This window comes from Echeneis naucrates, chromosome 13, assembly GCF_900963305.1.
Source record: "Echeneis naucrates chromosome 13, fEcheNa1.1, whole genome shotgun sequence".
Lineage (NCBI taxonomy): Eukaryota > Metazoa > Chordata > Actinopteri > Carangiformes > Echeneidae > Echeneis > Echeneis naucrates.
Genome location: NC_042523.1, coordinates 17,612,069 through 17,635,352, shown reverse-complemented (window position 1 = coordinate 17,635,352; position 23,284 = coordinate 17,612,069). Strand labels below are relative to the sequence as shown.

General features: G+C 38.1%; 1 protein-coding gene across 1 annotated transcript in view; it reads right to left on the bottom strand.

The window, feature by feature from the left end:
* Window positions 1-23,284, bottom strand: part of fchsd2 (FCH and double SH3 domains 2) — a 47,033-nt gene that overhangs the window by 9,613 nt on the left and 14,136 nt on the right. The window contains exons 4-14 of the mRNA XM_029517247.1: window positions 16,890-16,969; window positions 16,555-16,699; window positions 16,284-16,417; window positions 15,677-15,731; window positions 15,352-15,480; window positions 11,163-11,285; window positions 10,727-10,822; window positions 6,042-6,158; window positions 5,823-5,927; window positions 874-963; window positions 651-713 (exon numbers count right to left, since the gene is read on the bottom strand). Of these exons, the coding sequence (XP_029373107.1) occupies window positions 651-713; window positions 874-963; window positions 5,823-5,927; window positions 6,042-6,158; window positions 10,727-10,822; window positions 11,163-11,285; window positions 15,352-15,480; window positions 15,677-15,731; window positions 16,284-16,417; window positions 16,555-16,699; window positions 16,890-16,969 (1,137 nt within the window). The remainder of the gene's footprint in view (window positions 1-650; window positions 714-873; window positions 964-5,822; window positions 5,928-6,041; window positions 6,159-10,726; window positions 10,823-11,162; window positions 11,286-15,351; window positions 15,481-15,676; window positions 15,732-16,283; window positions 16,418-16,554; window positions 16,700-16,889; window positions 16,970-23,284) is intronic.

Sequence of the window (23,284 nt, the reverse complement as noted above, 5' to 3'; positions counted from 1 at the left end):
CAGTATTCTAGAGGGGAAGGCGGGCGTTTTAGGAGGCTGTAGCTTGCGTGACAGATGATTAGGCGGCAGGGCTGAGGTCAATTATCTTGCAATTTACATCATCCACGATGTGATTTGCCTGGAGAACTATTCTAGCTGTGTGGCTTTCACTCATAATGAAATCATAAAAAAGTCTATGGCATTGAGTTTGGGCCTTGGTGTGTATTATAACACTTTTGGGATGTGCTGAATTAAGCGTAGTTTTCATGTTGTACAGGAAGGAAAACTGTAGGGACAGACAAGTCAACAGCGGTTATATGACGAACATACAGTGACATAATTCTGTGGGAAACAGAGGCCTCCATGCAACACAACAGCTACAGCTTATGCTTCATGGTGAAGGGGTATTCTTCTAACTCTGTGTGAGAATTGCGCTTTCCAGCCAAATCAATATAATCTTTGATAGTTTTTCATATACTCTGCAATGTTTTGACATAGTTTTAGTAGCATTTGGACATAGCTTTATGTTATATCCGCAACTTTATTGTTCATTCATTCCTCCATTGTTCTCACATTCCATCAATAAACTTTCTGTTTTTGTGAAAATACGATGAGTTTGCTGGCTTGGTAAGAAAGCAGCAATTTAGACACAGTGAAGGGAGGTGTCTCACCGAGAGTGAGGGATCGTGGGAAGTGTAGCTGGCCCAACGTTCATTCTCCAGCTCCTCCATCACCTACAGCATGCACAGAGAAAGTGGGTAGGGGGGATTATATGCATATTGCAACCACACTCCTACAGACATACTGCGGTATTCTAAATAACTTCTAATTTCTGACTTTAAGGTTATAAATGAACACACAGAGCATATTTTTCCAGTTACAGATGAAACCCACCTGGTTCATTGCACTCTTTAGCCAGGTATCCACAGCAACACCCACCTGACGCAGCAGATCTAACCGAGCCTCAGCTTTCAGCTTTATTGTCTTTAGAAAGAGACAAAGACAAGAATTTTAAGAACATAAAAATATACTCGTCTCACAAACAGCTTTTCTCCTATGAGTGAAAAGAGAAAAAAACAATTATTGATCATTGGCTCCTAGGTCCTATTTATTCTTAGTTTTAAGGACTATTTTAAACATTGAATTACCTTTGTTAATTATTAGACTGCAAAGGCACTGCGTGCCGGCATTAGTACATTTATCCTCCTTGCAAAATGTTGTCTTGACTACCATCAATGGACAAAACAATGAATATAAGAATTTGTACAACATTTAATTTAAATCAAAGGCAAGAGGTTGAATTGTAGCAGGACTACTACGGTTTCAGTTTGGTCTCCAGGCTGTACAAGTCTGTCTGCTTTATATTTATTCACAAGTGGCAACCTCTTCCTCTGTGATGGAAGATGAGCTCCCACTTGTACACAAAAATACACAAGCACTTCCTATCAAGATGCTGAAAAAAAAACCAAAACAAAACAAAAATCCCAAACACAAGACAATAACAATTTAGTTATTAAAAAGCAATTCTATAAACAGTAAGCACCCTATATTAACAGTTTCTCACATACAATGGGTTCATTGAACTAATGCATGCATAATGTCCTAGGGGAAACTGTATGTCAGAACAGTTATTACGATATACCCCAATCTCTGGTGACCATACACTTCTCTCATTGCCCTTTGTTTAAGTTGAATTATTGTTTTATATTGAAACTACAAGGCAGCTCAAAGGCATTAATTAAAAAGAGAAAGAGACTAAAATGTGTTCTCAGTTGTGCAGTGATACAGTGATAGCAGAGTTTGTGGTATCTAGCAAACTGTGGCTCTAATTCTTAAAAATTCACAAACCTTTAAGGATATAAAAGATCATTCAGAACCCTGTTCAAATATAACCCTGACTGGAAAAACTTTTGAAGAAAAATATTTTGATGTTTTTGTGTTTTTTGTTTTTTTGGCTTTTAGCTGTATTTGATCATAGTTCAGTGACAGAACAAGGATGTGAACTATATTTGCATCCCCCAAAATGTGCTGAATCGAAGTCTTGTAGCTTATCAAGCCTTGCTGCATTTGCTTTAATGAGCTGTGAACGCTTGACACGTACTGTGTTCTTTGCTAATGAAATAATATGACGAGGCTATAACCACCAGTCAGGAGACCTCTGAGACTAAAATTCAGTCTGTCTTGCCTCCTCATCTTTCTCTTTCATCTCTGATCCTTTCTCTTCTTTCTTGCTGTCTCTCCCTGTTTTCATCAATTCCCTTCTTCATTAATCTGTCCTTTCCTTTCTCACTGAAGCTGACAGAGTGGATTGATAGCTGATACCTCCTTTTTACAGAGGAAGACAGATACACTCTCAAGACAGATTGCCCAGTTTTGATCAATAAATTACCTGAGCCATTAAATGCCACAGGTTTTTTTTTTTTCCATCAGAAGCACCCAACTTAAAATGGAGGAATGCACAAGACTTATCTGCCTCTGATGTTGTATAACTATTAAAATGCTAATTCAAAATTAAAATATTTAAAGATACACTGTGAGGCACTGATGCTTAAAATAGTCAGCATGCATCAGTACGTTGAGTCGTGGAAGTCAACAGATTAAGCAACTGGTGGTGTTAGCACAGAGCAGTGGTGGAAGGATGCACAAACTTGGACAAAAAGAAAGCAACTGGCTGCAGAGATACTGCAGGAAGAAAATTAATTATGAAATTTGGCAGATTTAAAATGTCAAGAATCTGATGCCCTTCAAAAAAATATTGGGGTCAACTGATTTTTTTAAATACATGAACCTGCTAGACTAGAACTAGAATTTAAAAAGCTTAAGCTGAAAATGGGCCTTGACCACAAGCATGTACTGTATCCCAGTCTGTTTTACAATACAGTAGCAGAAATACCAACAACTCGGAGAACTGATTTGGTGCATGTTCTGACACCTTTGTGTCTATGTTCTATTTATCATAAGGACTAGCTTGTCAGTTCAAATAAAATAAAGGGTATTTCCAATCAATTTTCCAGTCCTTATTAGTTTTGGCTGCTTGTGCTATACTGTAGAGTGTCTGAAAGCACCATCTCAATGCCTCTACTTGTGATTGATTGTGATGCCATGTGCTAATGAGCCCAGATTGTCTTTTGGAAGCAGTTTGGGGAAAAAAAAAAAAAAAAAAAGAATAGCCTTCAACAGCTCATTTAGAATGAAGACAACTTCTTGCTTCAAATATCCTCACTCTCTCATCCTCTAGGAACCTCTTAGAAAGAAGAAACAGAGGCCAATAATCACACCACTTTAATATGGAGAATAAATTTTTGGATTTATGCTTAACTAGAAACTATGCAAAGATACTGTCTAAATACAACTTAGCTCGTATGTCAGGTAAATTGCCCCAGTTCTTCAAACTTCGTCTGACACCATTGAGCTAGTGCTAGATCTAGTTAAGTCTTAAACTTAGAATAGTAAAAATACAGTAAGAAATTATCAGTTTCATCTTAGATTTATTCTTGCTCAAAAGATCCTCAAGAGTTATTCTAATCCTTTATTTTGCTTTATTTCCCTTTATGTTAAATGCAGGTTGTTTAATTAATAACAATAGCTCCAGAAGAGCAGAGGTGTAAGCCGGGGGGACAGTCATGATATTTATACACAAGACTACGTAATGCAGTGCGATTTAAGTTTCACTTGAGTTTTTATAATAGTATGCATCACTTAATCATGCTGTGGCATTTCTGAAACTATGTAATGACTATAGACATACGTCCATGATCTATAGTTCCACTATCCACAGTGCTTTATCAAGCACTCAGATAGAGACCATAAAATCAGCTCAGCATCTGTAGAGCAGAAGATAAAATACTCTGCTGCTTCTTTTTTATCAACTCCATTCAAGATAAGGTGAGAAGAAAAGAAAGGTTTTTAAAGCCGAATTGCGTAGTGCTGAATACTCAATTACAGACCCTTGAAGATTTTAAACAGCAGTCCAACTCCAAAGGTCTGCGCTGCTTATTTTCATCTTCTGTGATCATATCATAAGAATTACATTTACAGCTAACACCCCATACTCTTCTAAGTCAAGAGCCTCCCTGGCACTTTAAGATGTTCTTAAAATAAACTCTGAATAGCAGTAAGAGTAAGATTGCTAATAAATGTGTCTCTTCAAACTTGAAACCTGCATTATCCTTGCCTGCAGTTTGACAAGCTGTAAATGACTTTCACAGTTTTAGTACAGCGGGTGCATTGACTCAGCAATATTTGTCGTTGTCACAATGAAACTGAGAAATTTCTGAAATTCAGCACAGGTATGATAGCAAACTCTGCTATTAATCTCTTATACTGGCTGCTACTGTCTGAATCAATTGTTATATTAAAGTAGATAAAGTAAAAAAAAATCTTGATTATTATCCAGAAATTCCATCATCAATAAGTTCTCCAATGAGTAAAGGTGTCTAAAATACATGTTCGATCAACAAATATGATACATTCACTGGATATAGACTGTCTTCCTTAAATTTCTATATTATATCTAAATCCATTTTCTTACCAACAAAATTTTGAGATATCTACTGCAATATGCTTGATTAGATAAAAGTGCGACATCTTGTAAAAGAAATTAAATGAAGTGGAATACAAGTATCCAGATAATGCTATAATCAAGCCCAGGTTACTGTATTTTGTACTGCTTCTCCGCATATATAATTCTGTGATACGAGCTCTGTGATGAAGCCATTTGTACCAAATGAGCTCATAAAATATTCATCATCTTACTGAAGGTAATGGTAGCCGAGAAGAGCAAAGAATTGCAGACAAGACAGTGTGAATAAGAGAGGCTAAAGAAGAGAGGAAGAGAGAGAGGATTGGTATGAAAACGGAGGTGTGGTAACAGGCTTGCACTTTTCAATTAAAAAACTCTAAATATTCTGGAACAAGTGAGGTCACATGTTAGTGATAGTGGTGCTTAAATATTCTTGCAGTGTGAAGACTGCCAGCTGGATTCTGGACACTGTGATCACATATTGTAATCACACAGTCAACATCAGGAATTAGATCATTATGACCAAACCAGACAGTAGGGGGTGCCAGGTTTGCAAATGCCTGATAAGAAAGGTAGTGGAGAGGTAAAGAGAAAACATTAGATCAGCAAAACGAAAGAAGAGAATGAAATTGAAAACCTGGGCAGAAATGATGATGATATAGTGTTCTTATTCATAATGTGACACACTGAGTCTGCGTGAATCAATAATAAAGAAATGATCTATAGCTCTGCTAGTGGAAAGAGAGAGGCGTGAGGCATGGAGAGAAAAATGAGCATAAAGTGAAGACAGAGATGCTGAGGGAAGTATAGAGGTGGATGAAAAAGTCAAAAGTGTAAGTATGAAAAGAAAAAGAGAAAAAATAATTTGACACTCATCATGCTGGATTTCATAAATAATAAAACTAAAACCTGTGTACTGTCACCCTAAGCTACAGAGACAGACATGACTCTACAAAAACATCTCTGAACATCTGAACAGAAAGTGGCAAACCCATACACAGCCACCTACAGTAACAGAGTAATGGGCTATGTGGATATATTGCAGAAATATTGACATGGCTGAATTCTGTGCTCTCACTGGCACACAGGGTTTTGTTAGTGTAATGCTGCAGTGCCACGACAAAACCAACACACTGACAGACAACCACATGTTCAAATTCTAATGCAGCACCCGGAGAACACCCATTGGGAGAATATGCAGATCTCCCAGAGAAAGGTTTGAGTTCAAACTCAGTCAACAGCACAAAGGAAAATCCTATACTAAATCCCTATAATAACCTTTCACCAAAAAAAGTAAATATTGTTAATCTACATAACAGACCTCAGCTTTGCGCACGTTCTCTTTGGTGTCTTCTATCTTCAGCTCCAGATCTAGTCTTCCTTGTTCTGTGGCAGGCAACCCGTGGCTCTCACACTCCTCTAGAGACTGAAAACAAAACATAACTTGATTAGAACCAGACTATGTATCTGTTTCAGATGTGACATGTCTAAAATGGCTAAATACACAAACATAAGTGCATGTCCCTTGCACCCATCTTACTCTCTTGTAGTGAATGATATTTTTGTGTTCCCTGGCCACTCTGGTGGCCCATTTCCTGGCCTCCTTGTTCAGACTGTGCTCCTCTGTCGTCCCCGTCTCCGACTCCAGCTGACGACTCTATGACAGACAAACACACATACACACATTCCAGACAGGCACGTATGCCATCATGGCAGGCAAACACACACATACACAAGGGTATACATAAGTACAGTATCAGCTGTAACAGCCAAAGGTGTTTGGTATGTAGATGCTGTTAATTAAGCTATGGAAAGTGTGAGAAAGTGTTTCTTTTCCACATGATTAAGAAAGTGTGTGTTCTATTGTTATCCTCTAGGAATAAACTAGCTTTTATTAAAATCACATGTGAAAGAGGATTATAGTTTGAAAATATCTGCAGCTGAAAGTGTCTACCAAAACACATATCTGGGCCTGTCGAACAATCGGCATGTTTTTTTTTTCCTAAATGAAACATTCATCAATTAAAAGTGTCAAATTTTTTGTTTGTTTGTTTAAATCAGTTAGTTAAATTTTAACATAATTTCTTAAAGACCTGAAAAACCTCTCAATCAGCCTCTTACTGAGTAATGTGATGAACTTGGCACATAGGGCAAAAAGGCACAGTAGGTTTAGCATGTTTCTTTTTTCTAATTTTCATATTTTTTTTAATAAATGTTATTTAGAAATGGGCAGTACTTAGCAAAAAGGTAAGGTCACACAGTGTGCATCAATCAGAATTTAGCAATATGTAAATTGAATGATGACAGTTTGTGTTGTTTTGTCTGTCAATTCAACTCTGATCAAACCACACACATTCAAACACAAACACTTTAAATTCTTGATAAATAACACACACACACAAAATCTTTATCTAAGGCCAAGTTATCAGACGCTAAGAAATACACAGGTAATGCAGAAAGCTTATTTCCATGTCACAAATTAAAATATGGTGTTTTAAAGACAGAAAGAGGTGGAAACATGTAAGCATAGTGCTTCAATCCTTTAAATTTAGAAACGTACATATATATAATACACATCTATAAACTTAATTTAAAGACTATGAGATCCAAATTTTTTGTTAAAATCATTTTCATAATATTAACCATATACAATCTCTTCATTGGGTCAATCATCGATAATAACCACACAGGGCTTTGTGGAAATGAAAAACATACCTTTACATTTATAATTTCTTAGTATAATTTTTGATGTATACAGTTAATTGCCAATTCAAAAAGTAAAGACACTGGTAGAAAAAAATAAACTGATCCTCAGGATTTAAATACAGTGACTGTCACAGAACAGAGAGGCTGGAGTTACAATAATCTGATAATAAAAGTGTGTTAGCTGCACTAAAGTACACAATATTTTAATTGCAAGTTTCCATGCATATCATATCTATTAATTATGTGCTGCTTCAGTAACAAGAGGGCATAAATCTGGCTAAGTATAGGTATGAAACCAAGAGCTTTACACTGGAGATTTACAGCTTAATTATATTCAGGCAAGGGAACATGGCAGGGAGTTAAGGCAGAGAGGCAGAAAACTAGATTTAAACAGTGACTCTAAGCTGACATGTCATGGAGAGGGCTCAGCTAATTTGTGTCTTGATAGTTTTAAAAACCTATTGGTATTATCAATGGACTAGAGTAAATAGCATTTTTCAAATGTCCTTACCAGTGTCTACATGTTGTAGGAAAACTGTAAAAGCTGCCAAGCAACCCTACTTGATCTTCTTTTCATGTTACCTTTAAGTGCCTTTCCGTGGATTGTTCCTTTAAGTTTCTCATTACTCTTAAAGCATAGCAGTTCTTTAATTTCTACAGATAATCTATGGGCATGTTTGTATCTTATTTAAATATTTTGTTGTTAATATATAACAGAGGACCATCTGGCTAAGCATGAGTTAAAACTGTATTTTCAAATACATTATCAGGCAGCACGGCAGCATATTGCTAAGTTGTCCATAGGTCTGAGTGTGAGTGTGAGTGGTTGTTGGTCTCTGTCTGTCTCTATATGCTGGCGACCTGTCCAGGGTGTACCCCGTCCTCATCCAAAGTGGACTGGGATTGGCTCCAGCAAACCCCATGACCCAGAAATGGATAAGCAGTAGAAGATGAATGATTGATGACATCAATTTCCAATTTAGAGGGTGCTGAGTGCGTAAGCTGATATTTTAGAGAATATTTTAAAGAATCGCCTTTATTATTTGGACTTTCATATATTTACATTCAGAGACTTTACTTGGTTTTGGTGGTGGCACAAATAGCATAAAGAAAAAGAAAAACAAGTCCTTTCACCACCTTAACCTATTTTGCCAAATGAAAATCCCACATTTGACTCATCTGTGCAAATGAAGGCGATGGTAGAGCAGTGACATTTCAACAGATGATGCAACATGATTACAGTATCTACTGAATCATCTGCTGCTGCAACTGTGTTGTTCATCAGCACATGGCAGCATCACAGCATTGAAGTGCAGTGATGTCACTGGCATAAGAAGCGTTGAATGATCCAGAAAATGCATCTGCCTATTTATTATTAAAGCGCAACAATAAAAATGTACGGTATAAGTGGGTACAAGAGAATTGATCTTACTCTTGAAATCTGACGTCTTATTCATCTCACAATGTATCCATTTGTAGGCTTTAGGCTAATGAAAAATAGACAAGGTCGGGTAGGTAGGAAAATATCTAATAGACTAGCAGAATTTTGAGTTTATATGATGCATTGAATATGAAAAATGAAACACTACAACTCTTCTTTTCTCTGATCAGTTTCCTCTGTAGAAGCATAAAAGGAAAGCCACATCAGTCATAAGTCTAAAGAATTTATCATGAGTCAAACATAATTGTCTAGCATTGTTTATAATGTTTTAAGTTTAACTGTAGCCAGAACCTGGTGATGATAATATAATAGTGACAAACAATTTTTACTTTTGTAGATACATCTTGTCTGCATTTATGGACCTTATCACAACATATGAACATATGAAGGATGAATCACAGGGCTCTTGCAGGCAAAACAATAAGCGCCAAGGCAAAAAGAAACAGTTTACAGAACACAAAAAGGTTCCATTAATAAGACTATATGTTCTGTGAACATCTTTCTCAGTGTTTCTGTCCACAAATGTTTTGCATGCTCATGCTGACTGTCCCCTGTGTGTTTGTGTTGAATCAGGCTAGACATGCTGTAATGGTTACTCCATGTTCTGTTTAGGGACTTGGGTGGGTCAATGATGCTTCTCAGCAAAGATCATTGGGATGTGAAGGTTTCAGTTGAACACACTGTCTGCAGTGAGTCAGGTTTAAGTCAGGTAAGCAAGTGCTCCTGATCTCACCACTTTAAAAGTAAGTAAACAGCAAATATAACATGCATGTGACATGCATGCTATAAAAAGATAAGTGTTTCCTCTTCAAGTCAATATAACTCAGAGACATAATTATTAACTTGTTGACTTATGGATGGAGGAGGTGATCCATGGTTTGTGTCAGGAATGAAAGTAGGAATGCTAACAATAGTTAAGACTACCTGTGCCAGGGTCATTCTCATGGCACTGACGGGTGACGGCTCAATGTCCACCAACTGCTGCACCGAGCTCAGAGTCTGGCACACACACATACACCCAGACAAGCACCCACACACCCACACATCCCAGAGCAGCAATACAAGCACACAGACACACAAATACAAGGAGGGGTTAAAGGAAAAAAAGTTCAGGGAAAAACTGTTAGCAAAGGTTGAACAGGATCAGGAAAGGGAAGGAATAGCACACTGTTGGACAAAAAAATGTTAGAATACCAGAAAAAAAGACATCAGAGCAGAAAAGAGAAATTGGTGCTGTGAAAGAGTGAAGGTATAAAGAGGCAGAGAAACAAGAGAGCACAACATCACTCAGACACAGGCGAAAAGGAGAGCTACTGTATAGTGGAATTAGGGCCAGTGTCCACTGGGAGATCTCTCTTATTTTGTCAGCAATACTTAACAAGTCCCTGGAGGATTGAGACAGCATGATTCCCACGGCTACATTATGATCACCAAGATGCCAATCAACAACATGACGTGACACATTTTTACACTCAGCAACCACTTGCTTTGAAAAAAGGCCAACATTAAGTTGCCTAAAGGATAAAACAAAATCTAGACACCGCAAAGAGAAGTTCCCAATGGACACACAGCATTTGTTATTAAAATGACAAGAATTAGAACACAGAGTAGATCCATGCTGCTATCATGCTATCAACTAGACACCAGTTAACTGGATTGGACAACCCCATTCTGAATTCTTAACATAAAATGAATTTGAGAAGGATCAAGAAGACATTAAAGTAAAGGATCTCTTGACAGAATAAGAATGATCAGAGCTTTGCCTCTTTTAAGCCTCTCAACATCGGATGTATGAATACCATTCTCTTCAAATTGTGATGACGAAGGGTTCTGTTTCATTAGCTGAGATGAGTTGAGACACAGGTGTAAAACACTAGGGATCAGATAAAGTAAAGCACGGAAAAGCCCATATTTGGGAACAAAAGAGGTTGATTATTCGCCGTGTGTGTACACACAAACAACACAGGTTCAAGACCAAGCATCTCGAAACTCAACAGCGCAATGCTGCATGTGAATGGATACGAGTACAGTGGATGGATGTGTGTGTGTGTGTGTGTGTGTGTGTCTGCACGTCTCACCGTGTCACATTCACTAGGCTGGAACTGGAAGTCATGTGCTTTGTGAAAGACTGGATTTTCCTGCATGAACAACTGCTGGTTGAACTCTTGTATAATCTAATAAAAAGACAGGAGGAGACAGTGAATCTGATGTATTTGTGTGACTTTCCTGTTGGGAAACCTGGGCTGCTGAGAGAAGAAGCAAACCACAAATATTCAACAGCTGCATTTCAAGTATGGGTAAGTATTTCATATTTATCCACAGATTTTAGGTTTGATGTATCGAATATCATTTAAATGGTTTACAGTCACTACAAGTTCTTTTAAAGGAGTGATCGTATATAAGTTTCTGCTATCTGTTCAGTATCTTAGACTGAAGAACATAGCATATCTATGAATACTGACTAATAAATGAGCACAGAAAGTCAATGTCTTTGAACGCTACTGGCCTACTCACCCTGGTGGATTTGTCCAACAGGAACTGGAAGGTGTTGTGTGTAGCTTGGGAGGCTTCTAGCTCTGTGCGACACAGTGCTACCAGGTAGTCTTTCACATGCTCATAGATCCTGCCATCCAAAGCCTGGAGGATAAAGGGAGAGAGAAATAGAGAAGGGTCCGAGGTTAAAGTCAAGAAAGGATTACTTCAATGTAATCCTTACTAATAAAATAGAGAGTCCGGGGGAATCAGGAGGAGACACCAAGAAAGACTAATACAAAGAAAAGACAAGAAAGGTCAGATAGGAGGTGAATGAAGCTAGCTACTACAAACACTAATTTTTATTCTACATTCAGATTTGATGGCTCATTAAATTTTGACCTTCACACCACCATGTGCAACAGTGCTTTATTTCTCAAACCTACAGCAATCATTTAACCTAATCTATTCTATAACTGGGAGCCTGACCCTAACAATGCTTGTGTCCTTCCTGTCTCTGTTATTTTCAAGCCTGCAGGAACACTTCACCTTCGGGCTATGTATTTATACAGTGGACCAAACTTGTTTACTTAAGGCAAGGTCTAAACAAGAGAGCTGTATTTTAACAGTGTTTTGCATTAAGGCTCAAGGCTTAATCCATGGGAGGCATGAATGACTATTCAAATTAATGTTTACAAAAAGGCGCAACATGTAATCTTCTGATGCAGAGCTATGAATTTAAATGACAACAAGCAAAGTTTTTATCATTTTGCAAGTTGTCAAATCTTTTTCTAGAATATCAAGACAGCCATTTTTGTCTCACATCAAACTGTGATATAAAAGTCTCTCTCACACTCTCAGTTGCCCAATTTTGGGGATGATAATTTATCCTTTCATCATTCTTAGTCAATATACATTTGTGTTATTATTCCAAAAAATCCTCATCAGCTGTTGTGATGTTGCATTTAAATTTAATTAAATAATTAAGTGTCGGCTGTTACACACACACACCTAACCACTGACCCAACATTGCAACTACCCCTGAACCAAATTCTTGTCCACCATCAATTTTTATAAAAGTAAACTAAACTAAAGAAGAGTAAAAAATAAAGCAAAGACACTGCAAATAAAACAATGAGAAGACCATGACCAGAAAGTCAAACAAAGGACATGAAACAAATAAGACATTTTCATTTGACAGTTCTTGTTATTTAATGTTCTGATGCACAGATATTTTAATGAAGTATGTAGTCCAAATGAAGAGCCTTTCTTTTGGGAGCTGCGATAGTGCTGCCAAGCTGTAGACCACACTGCCAAACAGACAGATCAGACAGAGAGGACCGAGACAGAGAGACAGAGGGGCTAATGGAGAAGAGGAGGAGGAGAAGAGTGGGCATTTGAAAGGACATAAAAGGTACAAGTGGATGAGAGTAAGAAAGCGAAGTAGACTCAAAAGTGAGTGTATGGGAGAAGTGTGTTTGTGTGTGTGAGAGAAGTGTTATTTGGATACTGTTCTCACAGCTGCAGGGGAAGGTGAAGGGGTTCAGATTCCAATTTAACAAAACACAGAGACCGCAGACACACACCCAACACTCCAATACTAAAACACACATTCACTACCCCTGGATAAAGTCCTACTGTAAAGTTCACACCCACCGAAACATGAATACATTCAGTGCTGTTCAGGGAAGCACCTACAATCTATCTTTTTTTTTTTTTTCCCCTTTTAAAAAAAAAAAAAAGCAAATATGCACATCCACACTGTTAAGTAATATTAAGACTCAGAGACATAAGACACAGACTTATGAGACAATGAGGTATTGATAAGGAAATTATGTCACTGAGGGTGGGTTGTTGGCTGACTTCTCTTTAAATGTTCCCCCATCAATATGTTCATTTCCTCTTTCCCTTTTCTGCCCTTCCTCCCCTTCTCATTTCATCCATTTACGGTAGTACTGAAAAGAAGTGAGTCAGCTTCCAGAAAAAGCTCCATCCCTGTATCATGGTCAGTGTGTGTGTGTGCGTGTCCATTTTGGTTGAATGACTGCATCAGCCTGAACAATAAGTACAGCAAAGAAGCAGACAGTGCAGCAGAGTGTGTGTGTGTGTGTGTGTGTGTGTGTGTTAGTCCAACAGGGGACTTAAAAGACGGGCAGTGACAAGAGCTTCAATTGCCAACAGCAGAGGGAGATGTGGAGCAGTCTATACTTCCTCTGCCCTTTCGCTACTACTGTCGCATTGACAAGGACAGCACCACTCATTATAAGATACATGTTATTGCTGCATCCTGGTAGAGCACACAATGCAGTCAGTATTTCTAAAGTGGACTTTTGATTTAAACAAAGCTATCAATTTTCAAATTTCCTCATCCATTATCCTTAGGAGACCATGACATTGCCTGACATGCATCACTCCCACATGTAACAGATTATCTTTTATTCTGGTTTTTTAATGTCAAAATCAGAGACAGACAAAGTCTAGCCAAAGAGTACTGATGAATTCTTCTCGCCGTAGATTCAATTGTCTGTAACCATGCGCAGCTGATTTCAGAATATGGCCAGAAATATATTGTATTTATAATTATTTCATTTGGTTAGAACTTTGACCATTGCCCTGGTGCTGCTCTCTGGACTGTATTTCTGGATACAGCTTTATGATAGAAAGACACCTCAGGCCAGAGTAAAGAGCACTGAGTTTCTCATGATGCATTTTGGTACTTCAGCTGAGAGTGCCATTATCAACAATTTCCAGGTGAGGACCTGTATACACCACAAATATACAAACGGCATAGTAGAGACATAGGATGAGCATATTGCTTCCCTCCAGCAATGTCCCTCATTCTGTTTGTGTGTTTGCGTGCATGTATTTGTGAACATGCATGTGTCCCCGCAGTCCTGTCCTTCTGTCAAGATGGGGCTAAGGATCTATTATTCAGAATGGCCTTGTGCTATAGATGCTCATTCATGCCTCAGGCGTAGTATGTGGGATGGTAAAAGAAGTAGGAAAGATTGAAAGAAAAAGCTGAAAAATTGGGGGAGAAAAGGCAGAATCAGAAAGGAAGAAAATACAGTGGAAAACTGAAGAAAAAGAGGGGCAATAGAAACTTAAATGAACCCCACTTCTAATTTTCTCACTGAGACAAAAGTTTGAGAACTGAGAATCTGTGTGTCTGCATGCATGTCAAGAATTAAAGGATTTTTCAATATAAGGACATTGATAAATACATAAACACAAGGTTTGATGATTACCTGTGCTCATGAGCATTACTGAACAATAGACCTAGAATTTTTTTTGTTGCAATTTTCATTTGTGTGCAAGTGCTAGAAAGGTCATGCTGCACCAGATGGAACATGGTGTTTGTACACCCAAACAGCAGCTTTTCTAACACTGATATGAATCTGAAAAACTCACTGAACTCACTGAAGATATAAGATTAATAATAGTGAAATAGAATCTGTGTAATAACATATCACTAATGATCATCCAAATAAAACCAAACAAAACCTCCACCACATCACGAACACATTAACAGATATTTACTACATTCAAGTTTAAAGTGAAGCGCAGCTGCATTTCATAGGAAGGTCTCTGATCTGATTATGTGGCCTAAAAACAAATATTCATTGTACAAATTAAATTAGAATTAAAAAAAATCACTGATGCAGCAGAGTTATTTGCATATTTCCTGCAATGATCATCTTGTATTCTTACAAAAAGAAAAAAAAAATATGCATAAGCTAACTCCACATCTTCTGATGGGCTTCCCTTTGGCATTGCTGCAGTTCATTCAGCATTGTGAAAATCAGAATTTCATGCCTACTGATCATTTGGTAAGAGCAGACATCAGAATAGCTCATTTTGCAAGATTTTTCTTCACATAAGCCCATTTCAAATCATAAATCCAGGGAACTCTTTGAAGACTCAAAACTGTGAAATCATTACTTTTTCATGTCTGGATTTTCCCCCTCAAACTAGCTCACTGGTGTTAAAAAGGAATTGGACTTTGTGCAACAATAAAGCAAAGACATTTTAGGCTAAATTGAGGTTTGATTCAAAGCAGCTGCCCACTTTGAATTTTGGAAACAGAAAATCCGCTCTCCTGGAGAATCCCTCACAATTTCATCATTTTGTTCGATTATTAAGTCCTTTCTAGTTGTAGTTGAAGAAAATCTTCCAGCATAAATCACTAGTGCCTGAATCTCACACTTCAGTTCCGTTTCTCTGTACATACCTGTATGCAGTGTAGCAGATCTGTATGGTAGTAGCGGTCATGATGAGCGTTGGCAGCAGCTAATGTTAGCAAGTAGTCATTCCTGGCCTGTGTTGCCTTGGAGTTACAGTCACTCCTCTTAGCTTTCAACTGAAAACAAAGAAAGGCACATGATGTTGTAACTGTATTACAGAGAGAGATAGTGGAGCTTTAAGCTTTAAGTGGAGTACATGTATCCCCTTTTAGGTCCTGAACAAAAGGGAATCTTTTTTGTTTTTGGTTAAAAGAATCTGGCTTTGCAGCAAAGATGATGTTTTGTTTGTGTCTTTTTGGGCGAGCCTCTTACCTTAACACTTGCTTTCTGTAAACTAATTCTTGACTGAAATAGACCCAGTTTAGACCTGGAAAATGGAATTATAAGCTTTAACAATTTTGTAAAATACACGTTGTTGTTAATATTGTTTTATTTTTCGACAACTCTATTGACAGTTGATTTATTTGCATTGATGGATGAATAAAATATATATGCAATAAGGTAAGGAGGGAGGAGATGATAGATACAGGCTTTTCTTCAACATATTCACTCCGGCCACCAAACTCTGATTCAAATATTCAGAACACACTGTAGGTTGACACCAGTAATTCTCAACTTGATCCGTGCATGCATGTTTCTGTTTGCGCGTTCTCATTTGCTCTTAATTTTTTGTTTGGCCAAGTTTACGTGATTATGAGGAGGCCACGTGTATTTTATTACCTCACATATCTCCAATGCAGAAACCAATAGGGCTGTCTGATTACATTGGTGACCTGAAGTGCATTTGTGATGTGTATTGTATGCGTCTCTGCCTTTTGCTATTTTCTTTCTATGTTCAAATGGCTATTTTCCTCAACTGAAACACACACACATACACATAATGCTACATACAGTATGGGCAATACTGTGGAGAACTTACTTGGCCTCAATGTCTGCTTTTTCTCGAACAGCGTGAGCAACCTGCTCACAGTCATAGTATTTTTTCTTGGCTTTGGCCAACTCCTTTACTGATTCCTGCAGCTCTGCCTGAATGCCACTCAATTGATCTATTGTCTGTGAAAGGAAAATTGTTAGGGAGAAACTGTTAAAGAATGAGTGTGACAACATGTAAGGAAGCTGTAAACAGGATAAAGAACAAAGATTGTTTCAGGAAACTATGACTAACTCCCTTCATCTGCACATTCACCCACCTTTTTGAGTTGCTGTTCCTTGTAGAGTCTAACTGTCTTAGCAGGATCTGATACTTGACTCTTGTAGTTGTCACACACGTTAAGCCTGGACTGGCTCACTTGCACTGTACCTTCTAAGTAGGACCTCCACACTGCATACACATTCCTAGTTAGGGAGCAAAGAGACGATAACATTGCACGGTTGCAGCTCTATAATTCATAATCCCAAGAGCAATTGGTGAAAAAAAAAAAATTTAATAAAATCAACAATTCTTTGAAATCCCCTTCTTTGGAAAATGGTTCTTTAGTTACAGAAACTTGCAACTGGAAACATGGCTGCATACAGACAAACATACCTATAGTCTGTTCTCTGGTCATCAGGGTTGATTCCCGGCCAGTCTCTCTTTAGGTACTGACTTGCTAACTTTTGCAGAGCCTGAAAGAACAAGAGCAAAAGCAAATAAGTGAAAAAAAATTACATTTACATGAGTATCTGAGGGGTGGACTGGTGAATTTACATTAGACTTCATTCTTCCATCTTTGCTATATTACTTTTCTCTTTGAAGCACACAGCCAAAATCTGGAATTTTTTATTCAGTAAACAATAGCAGTATAAAACCTCTGCGTCAGCAACAGTGAATCTCCTTTCACCTCCTGTGTGTATGAGCAGAAACCCGAGGGCATTGCAAGAAAGGGTAACCTACATCTTCTGGACTGGGTCACTGTGTCAGTAGTGACAACTTGCAGACACTTTGCTCTTGTGTGCCTGCAAGTCTGGATGACTGTGCATGTTTAGAAATGTGTGGTAGAGCAAATTCTCATCAATAAAACAAACAAGAACAACTGCAACAACCCAATCAGCGCCACCAGATCTTAGGTAGACACTAATATGCATCATACTTTCTCATAATTCTGATCTTTGTGTTTGTGAATAGTTTTTCCAAACCATCCACTTTCCATTAATGTCTCTCTCAATTTCCATACTAACTTTCCATTTCAAACATTAAGCTTCTCATAGTTTGATTTTCCAGTTGTTATTCTGTTATTTGCCTCACCCCTACAACATTAACATCAATTTACAAGTACCCTCATCCTCTCCCTCTATCTCATGTCGAGATGTTTGGTGGTCTGTATTTTCAAATTTCCATTCCTCACTTTTTTTTTTTTTTTGGCAAAGCAGTATAATTGCAAAATAAAATATAGCGTAATCTGACTGATTTATCAAAGTTGAAAACAAAGAGGAAGTTGAGGTAAATGGTGCCTTAGAGTATTATAAAATCATCAGTGTGGGAAAAATATGACTAAATTCACACTGACATTTTCTCACACACAAACATACAAAGAAAATGCTCAACGTGTTGTCAATTTCCCTTGGTGTCACTCTATAGGAAAAAGGGGGGGGGGGGGGGCGTGACTGTGAGAAAGCGTGTGTGCATGTTTGTTAAAAATAGACTGTTTATGAACGAGGGCTGCAGCAATGCAACACAAATGCCAGTGATTTAATTGTCTTTCTTAAGTATAAACATGAATAATTTTAATACATTTTACGCATAAACTGTGAGTGCATGCATTTGTGTGTGCCTATGGGGGATGGGGGTGGGGGTTAAGCGAGGACACTGAATGCGGGCTGGCAGGCTGACAGGAGGATTGATTTGACAGATTGACTTCAGCACCACAAAGCTCCCTTGTAATTTGAATATTTTTTTAATGAATGAAAATAAATGAAAAATACAGAAACATTCAATAGTCAAAATGAGACACTTTTTTTTTTTTTTTTTTTTGAAAGTGGATGAAAAAGTGGGTGTGGCCATGGCTATCATTAACTCCACCACTGAACCAGATGACAATCATGAAGTGCACAACATTTGCCTCTGTGCCGAATCTACAGTGGGTTCTATTGCTGGTTGACCCTTGTGTCTTAAATCTTGCTTAGGAAGAAGTCACATCAAAGCTAAGATGGACAGGAGGAATAATATAATAATTACATTGACTAATAACTATTTTAAGCATTTTAGGCTTCCAATGTTTTTTTTTGTGCCAGCACACCACTTAAAACATCTTGAGAACAGCCTATAGTGACAGGCAGTCTGCAGTCTGAGCAAGAGCAACGGCAGCTAAACTTAGTAATGACTGAATGGTGAGATGCACGCAGAGTCACTGAAGTGGTGTTGGCAGACTTCTGATGCTTTTTCATTCTTGCCTCCCTCTAGATTTCCCTCTTTCCATTTTCAGTCCATCTCTGCTTGTCCATGTATCTCCCCTATTTTTCCTCATCTTCATCTCTCCTCGGCACAGTTTTATTTTCTGTAGGACATCTCATGCCTCGATCCCTCTTTCCCTGCTGTCATCACCTGAAAAGAACCTGAATATTATGTTTCTATGGCAACCCATCTGCCCGTTGTATGTGGTCTGGCCAAGGTGGAAATGCTCCTTGTAATACCCATACAGCCAGAGAAAACAGGCACACTCACACGCATACCTCCTGTTTTTGCGATCAGAGAGGCAAACAGGGTACCCAGACAGCAGGATATCCTGGGGAGACCAGTGTGTGCATAAGAGAGAGCGACAAAGAGAAGGGTGGGGGGTGAGAGAAAAAGCTAACGGAACAGGAAGAGCAACTGAATGATGCTGAATATTGTGTTTAAGCATAGTCAGTTTAAGCTTAGTCTAAGATCATAGTCTGTAATTATTTTCCTTACTGTATAATAGTCTCTGCAAGTTAATTTGTCTCACGACTATCTCAATTTTATTTTCCAAATCCAAAATGCGTTTGAACTGTCCAATCAACAACAGATGATTTCTTTAAGGCAAATGCAACTGGGAGGTTTGTGCATTGTATAAAAAGAAAATGAAGATTTACTGAAATACAGAAGTCCTGAAAGCTAAGGACATGTTAAAGTCATTATCTATTAGTGACTGTCAGTCAATTTCTATGATTCATTCCTCCTTGCATTTCCACTCTTTCCATTTGTTTGTCACTTTTCTTTCTGCCACTCAAACTGCCAAACAACTGCACAGAAATTTCCTTTGATACTTTTTTCCTTCTGTTCAGTTTGCTCATCTACTATCATATTTTCTCCTGTAGCTGCTTCCGTCACTTTTGTTGCTGTCTCTTTCTGATTTCCCCTTTCTTTTGTGGGTCTGTCTTTTCAACCCCCTTACTTTCACAACTTCCTTCTGTGTATGTTAAGTTAGGCTGTCTTTGTCAACCACATATGCATAGTAAGCTATGGTTAAGTCAGGAGATAAGTGAGAGGAGGATGACTGGTTGACGAAGACATTGTTTTTTTTTTTTTTTAAAGGATTGCATCAGACAGCAATAACTTATGTGTGAAAACTGAATTGCATGTGTGTTTGTGTGAAAGAAGACGGGAAAGAAGATAGGAGGCAAATCTCCAATTTCTTCATCACCATCTCTTGTGCTCTCAGACTTATTTCCTGCCTAGTGTAAATCCAACATTGGTTTAATTTTGGATAGATTAGAGCTGAATGAATGGTTAAGATTGCATGTGTGTTGTTGTATGGTGCACAATCTGTAAATGTAAAGAGATTATGTTTACACGTTAAGGATTAGATGAACACAAAGCAAGGAGGTAAAGAGAGCAAAAAAAGCTAATGAAAAGACAAAGATTGTATGTTTCCCATTTGTAGATTGTCTACTGTTGGTGGAATATTCCAGTTCTGACCCTGAACCAAAGAATTCATCATTGTGTTACAGAGATTAAAGCTGTTTTCGCTGATTTACATGTCACGGTGCACTGCGGGTGAGCAGGGGGACATGACACACAGCGACAGCCACAGCAGGCTGGCCTTTTTGGGCAGTACAGTGAAGTTTGACCCCAGCCCAAAACTATTTCAGTAATGTTGATTTGATTGTGGGAGGGGAATACAGGAGCAAAAGCCAACATTCACATGCTAACACATGCACACACAAACGTGGAGCTTTTGATTGACAGCTGGTAATTACATCTGACTCCTTCACTGAAGATGTCTAGTCTGACAAAGCGAAAAGGACAAAGGTTAAATATTCACTCTCTTTCTCTCTCTGTTGTCCTCTCTGCAGCACCACTTTGCTCTTTTTATGAGGGCTTTCTCTGTTTTGTTAAATGCTTTTTGTATGTACGTTTCTCTGTCTCGGTGTGTGTCCATACAGTTTATCCCAACACTTTCGATTTCTCTTTTTCTGTCTCTATGTTGGAAGAGCTGATTGACTGGATTTCGACGTGCCACTACAAAGAGGCCACAGAGTGCGATGACTTTGCCTGAGTGGCTGTAATAGGTTTAACACCTCAGAGTGTAGTGGAGAGAGAAAGAGACAAGATGTTATATTACAATACCCGATGCTATATTGCAATTGAATATGATGCTATTGTAATGTGATAAAAAAAGCAAAAAACCAACATATTACTTTGTGTATTGGAGGCAGAAAAAAGCATCTACAAAGGCAATCACTGCTCTGACATTCCCTCACACTGCTACTACACACACATGCGTGAACACACCTACAATTAGGAAGGAATCCATTGTCCTACTGAGTAGAGAGGTTGTTGCTAGGCAACCTCTATTTCTAAGGTGAACAAGACAGTGCTGAGGGAAAGTAGTGAGAGATAGAGAGAGAACAAAACAGAGAGGGAGTGGGGGAGATAATGAGTGTCTCAAACTAGAGAGGTTGACCACAGGAAATGCACACTTAATCATTCAAACCACATGTGAATGAAGATACACACGCTCACAAACACACTTTTCTACCTTCTCTCCATTGCATATTCCTGTGTGTATGTACATGCAGATATACAAATATGAGCTAAATGTGTGGATGAGTGCATGGAGTGAATATGTAGCGAAGAGCTGGATGGATAATCTATAAGAATGTTTTTCAATACCCTACAGGAGGATTTTGCAGCTGAGAGCATTTTTCTTTATGGATATGTGTGTGTGTGTGTGTGTGAGAAAGGAGCTTGAACTCAGCAGCATCACAATATAATAGAAATCAGACATATTGTTGGCAACAGACACTGCTTGGTTTCTACATAGACATAAGATGAGTGTTCTGAAGCAGACTTATACTAGCAAATGTATTTTGTTTTTTTGTGCCCTGAAAAATCTGCACCAAACTACAAGGTGGCTGTCTTGAAATAAAAATATTTTTAATGCAAAGGAAGCAGTCAATCTTCAGTTATTCACACCATGTTTAGAAATATAAATTCTTCCAAATATTTTTCCTCAAGTCTGAACATTGATGTTATAGCCATTCACTTTTTTTCAGATTTTCAAACGATTTAGGTAGTCAATATCAATATATTATTATTTTACAACAATGCAATTGTGGTTCAATGCCTTCAAATGGAAGATTTTACAATAAAAAGACCAGCATTTTTAGCAGCTCATTCAAGCAACTCTTTTCTTGATTTGGTAGAAGGACTAGCAGAGTTGAAAGGGGTAAATTAATGATTATTATTATACGTATAAATGAATATAAAAATAAATCTCCCAAAAGAGTTCGTGAATGAGTTTAGACATCATTACTTGGTTGGTTATTTACATGCAGAAACCCTTTGCTGTCTCTAACCTTCAGGATTCAATATTACTGTGCAGCATATTATAAATTTGAAAACAGCAAGAATGCCTTGATGACAAACAGAAAGTGTGAGAAAACAAAAAAAAACAAAACAACAACAACAACAAAAAAAAAAACAGAAAAACATCTGTGACTGCGAATACCCAGGCAGGAATATTTAAAGGGAAACCAAATGTAGCCTGCGGGGCATGTGTGAATTTTTATTTATTTGAAGAATTAATTAAAAAAAAATATTTTTTTAATATATTGTATATATATTTTGTAGTTCTCCTTTAGTGAGCCTTTTATGCTGGATACACATACATACTTATACACACAACGTGTAATTCTCCTATTTGGCTGCTTCATGACAACTGCTTCACATTGTGTCAAACAAATAATGATGACAGCACTGCACGTACATAGAGGGGCAGTAAAGAGACAGACAGGGTCCACCAACACACGACTGTGGAAAATCACATTGATTGTTGAGAATGCCTTAACTACATCATTACTAAGATTTCAGAGGTAAGTAATAATGTTAAACCTTTTAAAATATACTTTTTAGTCCATGTCCTTTGTGAAGGACAGAAAGACTTGCAGTAAACAGAGCACTGAGTGAGTCAGAAAAGATCCTGTTGGCAATCATTCAGGGAAAGTCAGACATTGGGCTGTCAGGGGTTGAGGAGGAAGATGGCCAGGCAGTAGAGCGGGGTACTGAAAGCTCAGAGGATGACACAGGTCAGACCACCAGGCCTCTGGAGAACTGCCAAAGAGAAGATGCTGTACCTTGTTTCAGAGGTGTGTACTCAAGTCATTATGACTTGGACTGAAGTCAGACTTGGGTTGCAAATTTGATGAATTAAGATTAAATTGAAAATGGAGGAGTGACTTGAGACTTTCTTGTGACTTAAGATTGACCTGACTCACTATAGTGTGACTTAGGACTTGATTTGAGACTTGACCCTTTTGATTTGTGACTGACTTGTGACTTGAGCAAAGCTGACTTTTACAACTTTGCTTTGATTCTAAGCTGCTACTGGCTGAGGAAATGCTGTCCCAGGCATAGGGTGATGCAGGTAATCAAAAGGGGTCCAATGGTGATGATGATGAGGTGAGCACCTGGGGGGATGAAGAGTACAATCCCAAAAAGAAAAGCAGGTCTACTGAGCCACATCCCAACAACGAAGTTAA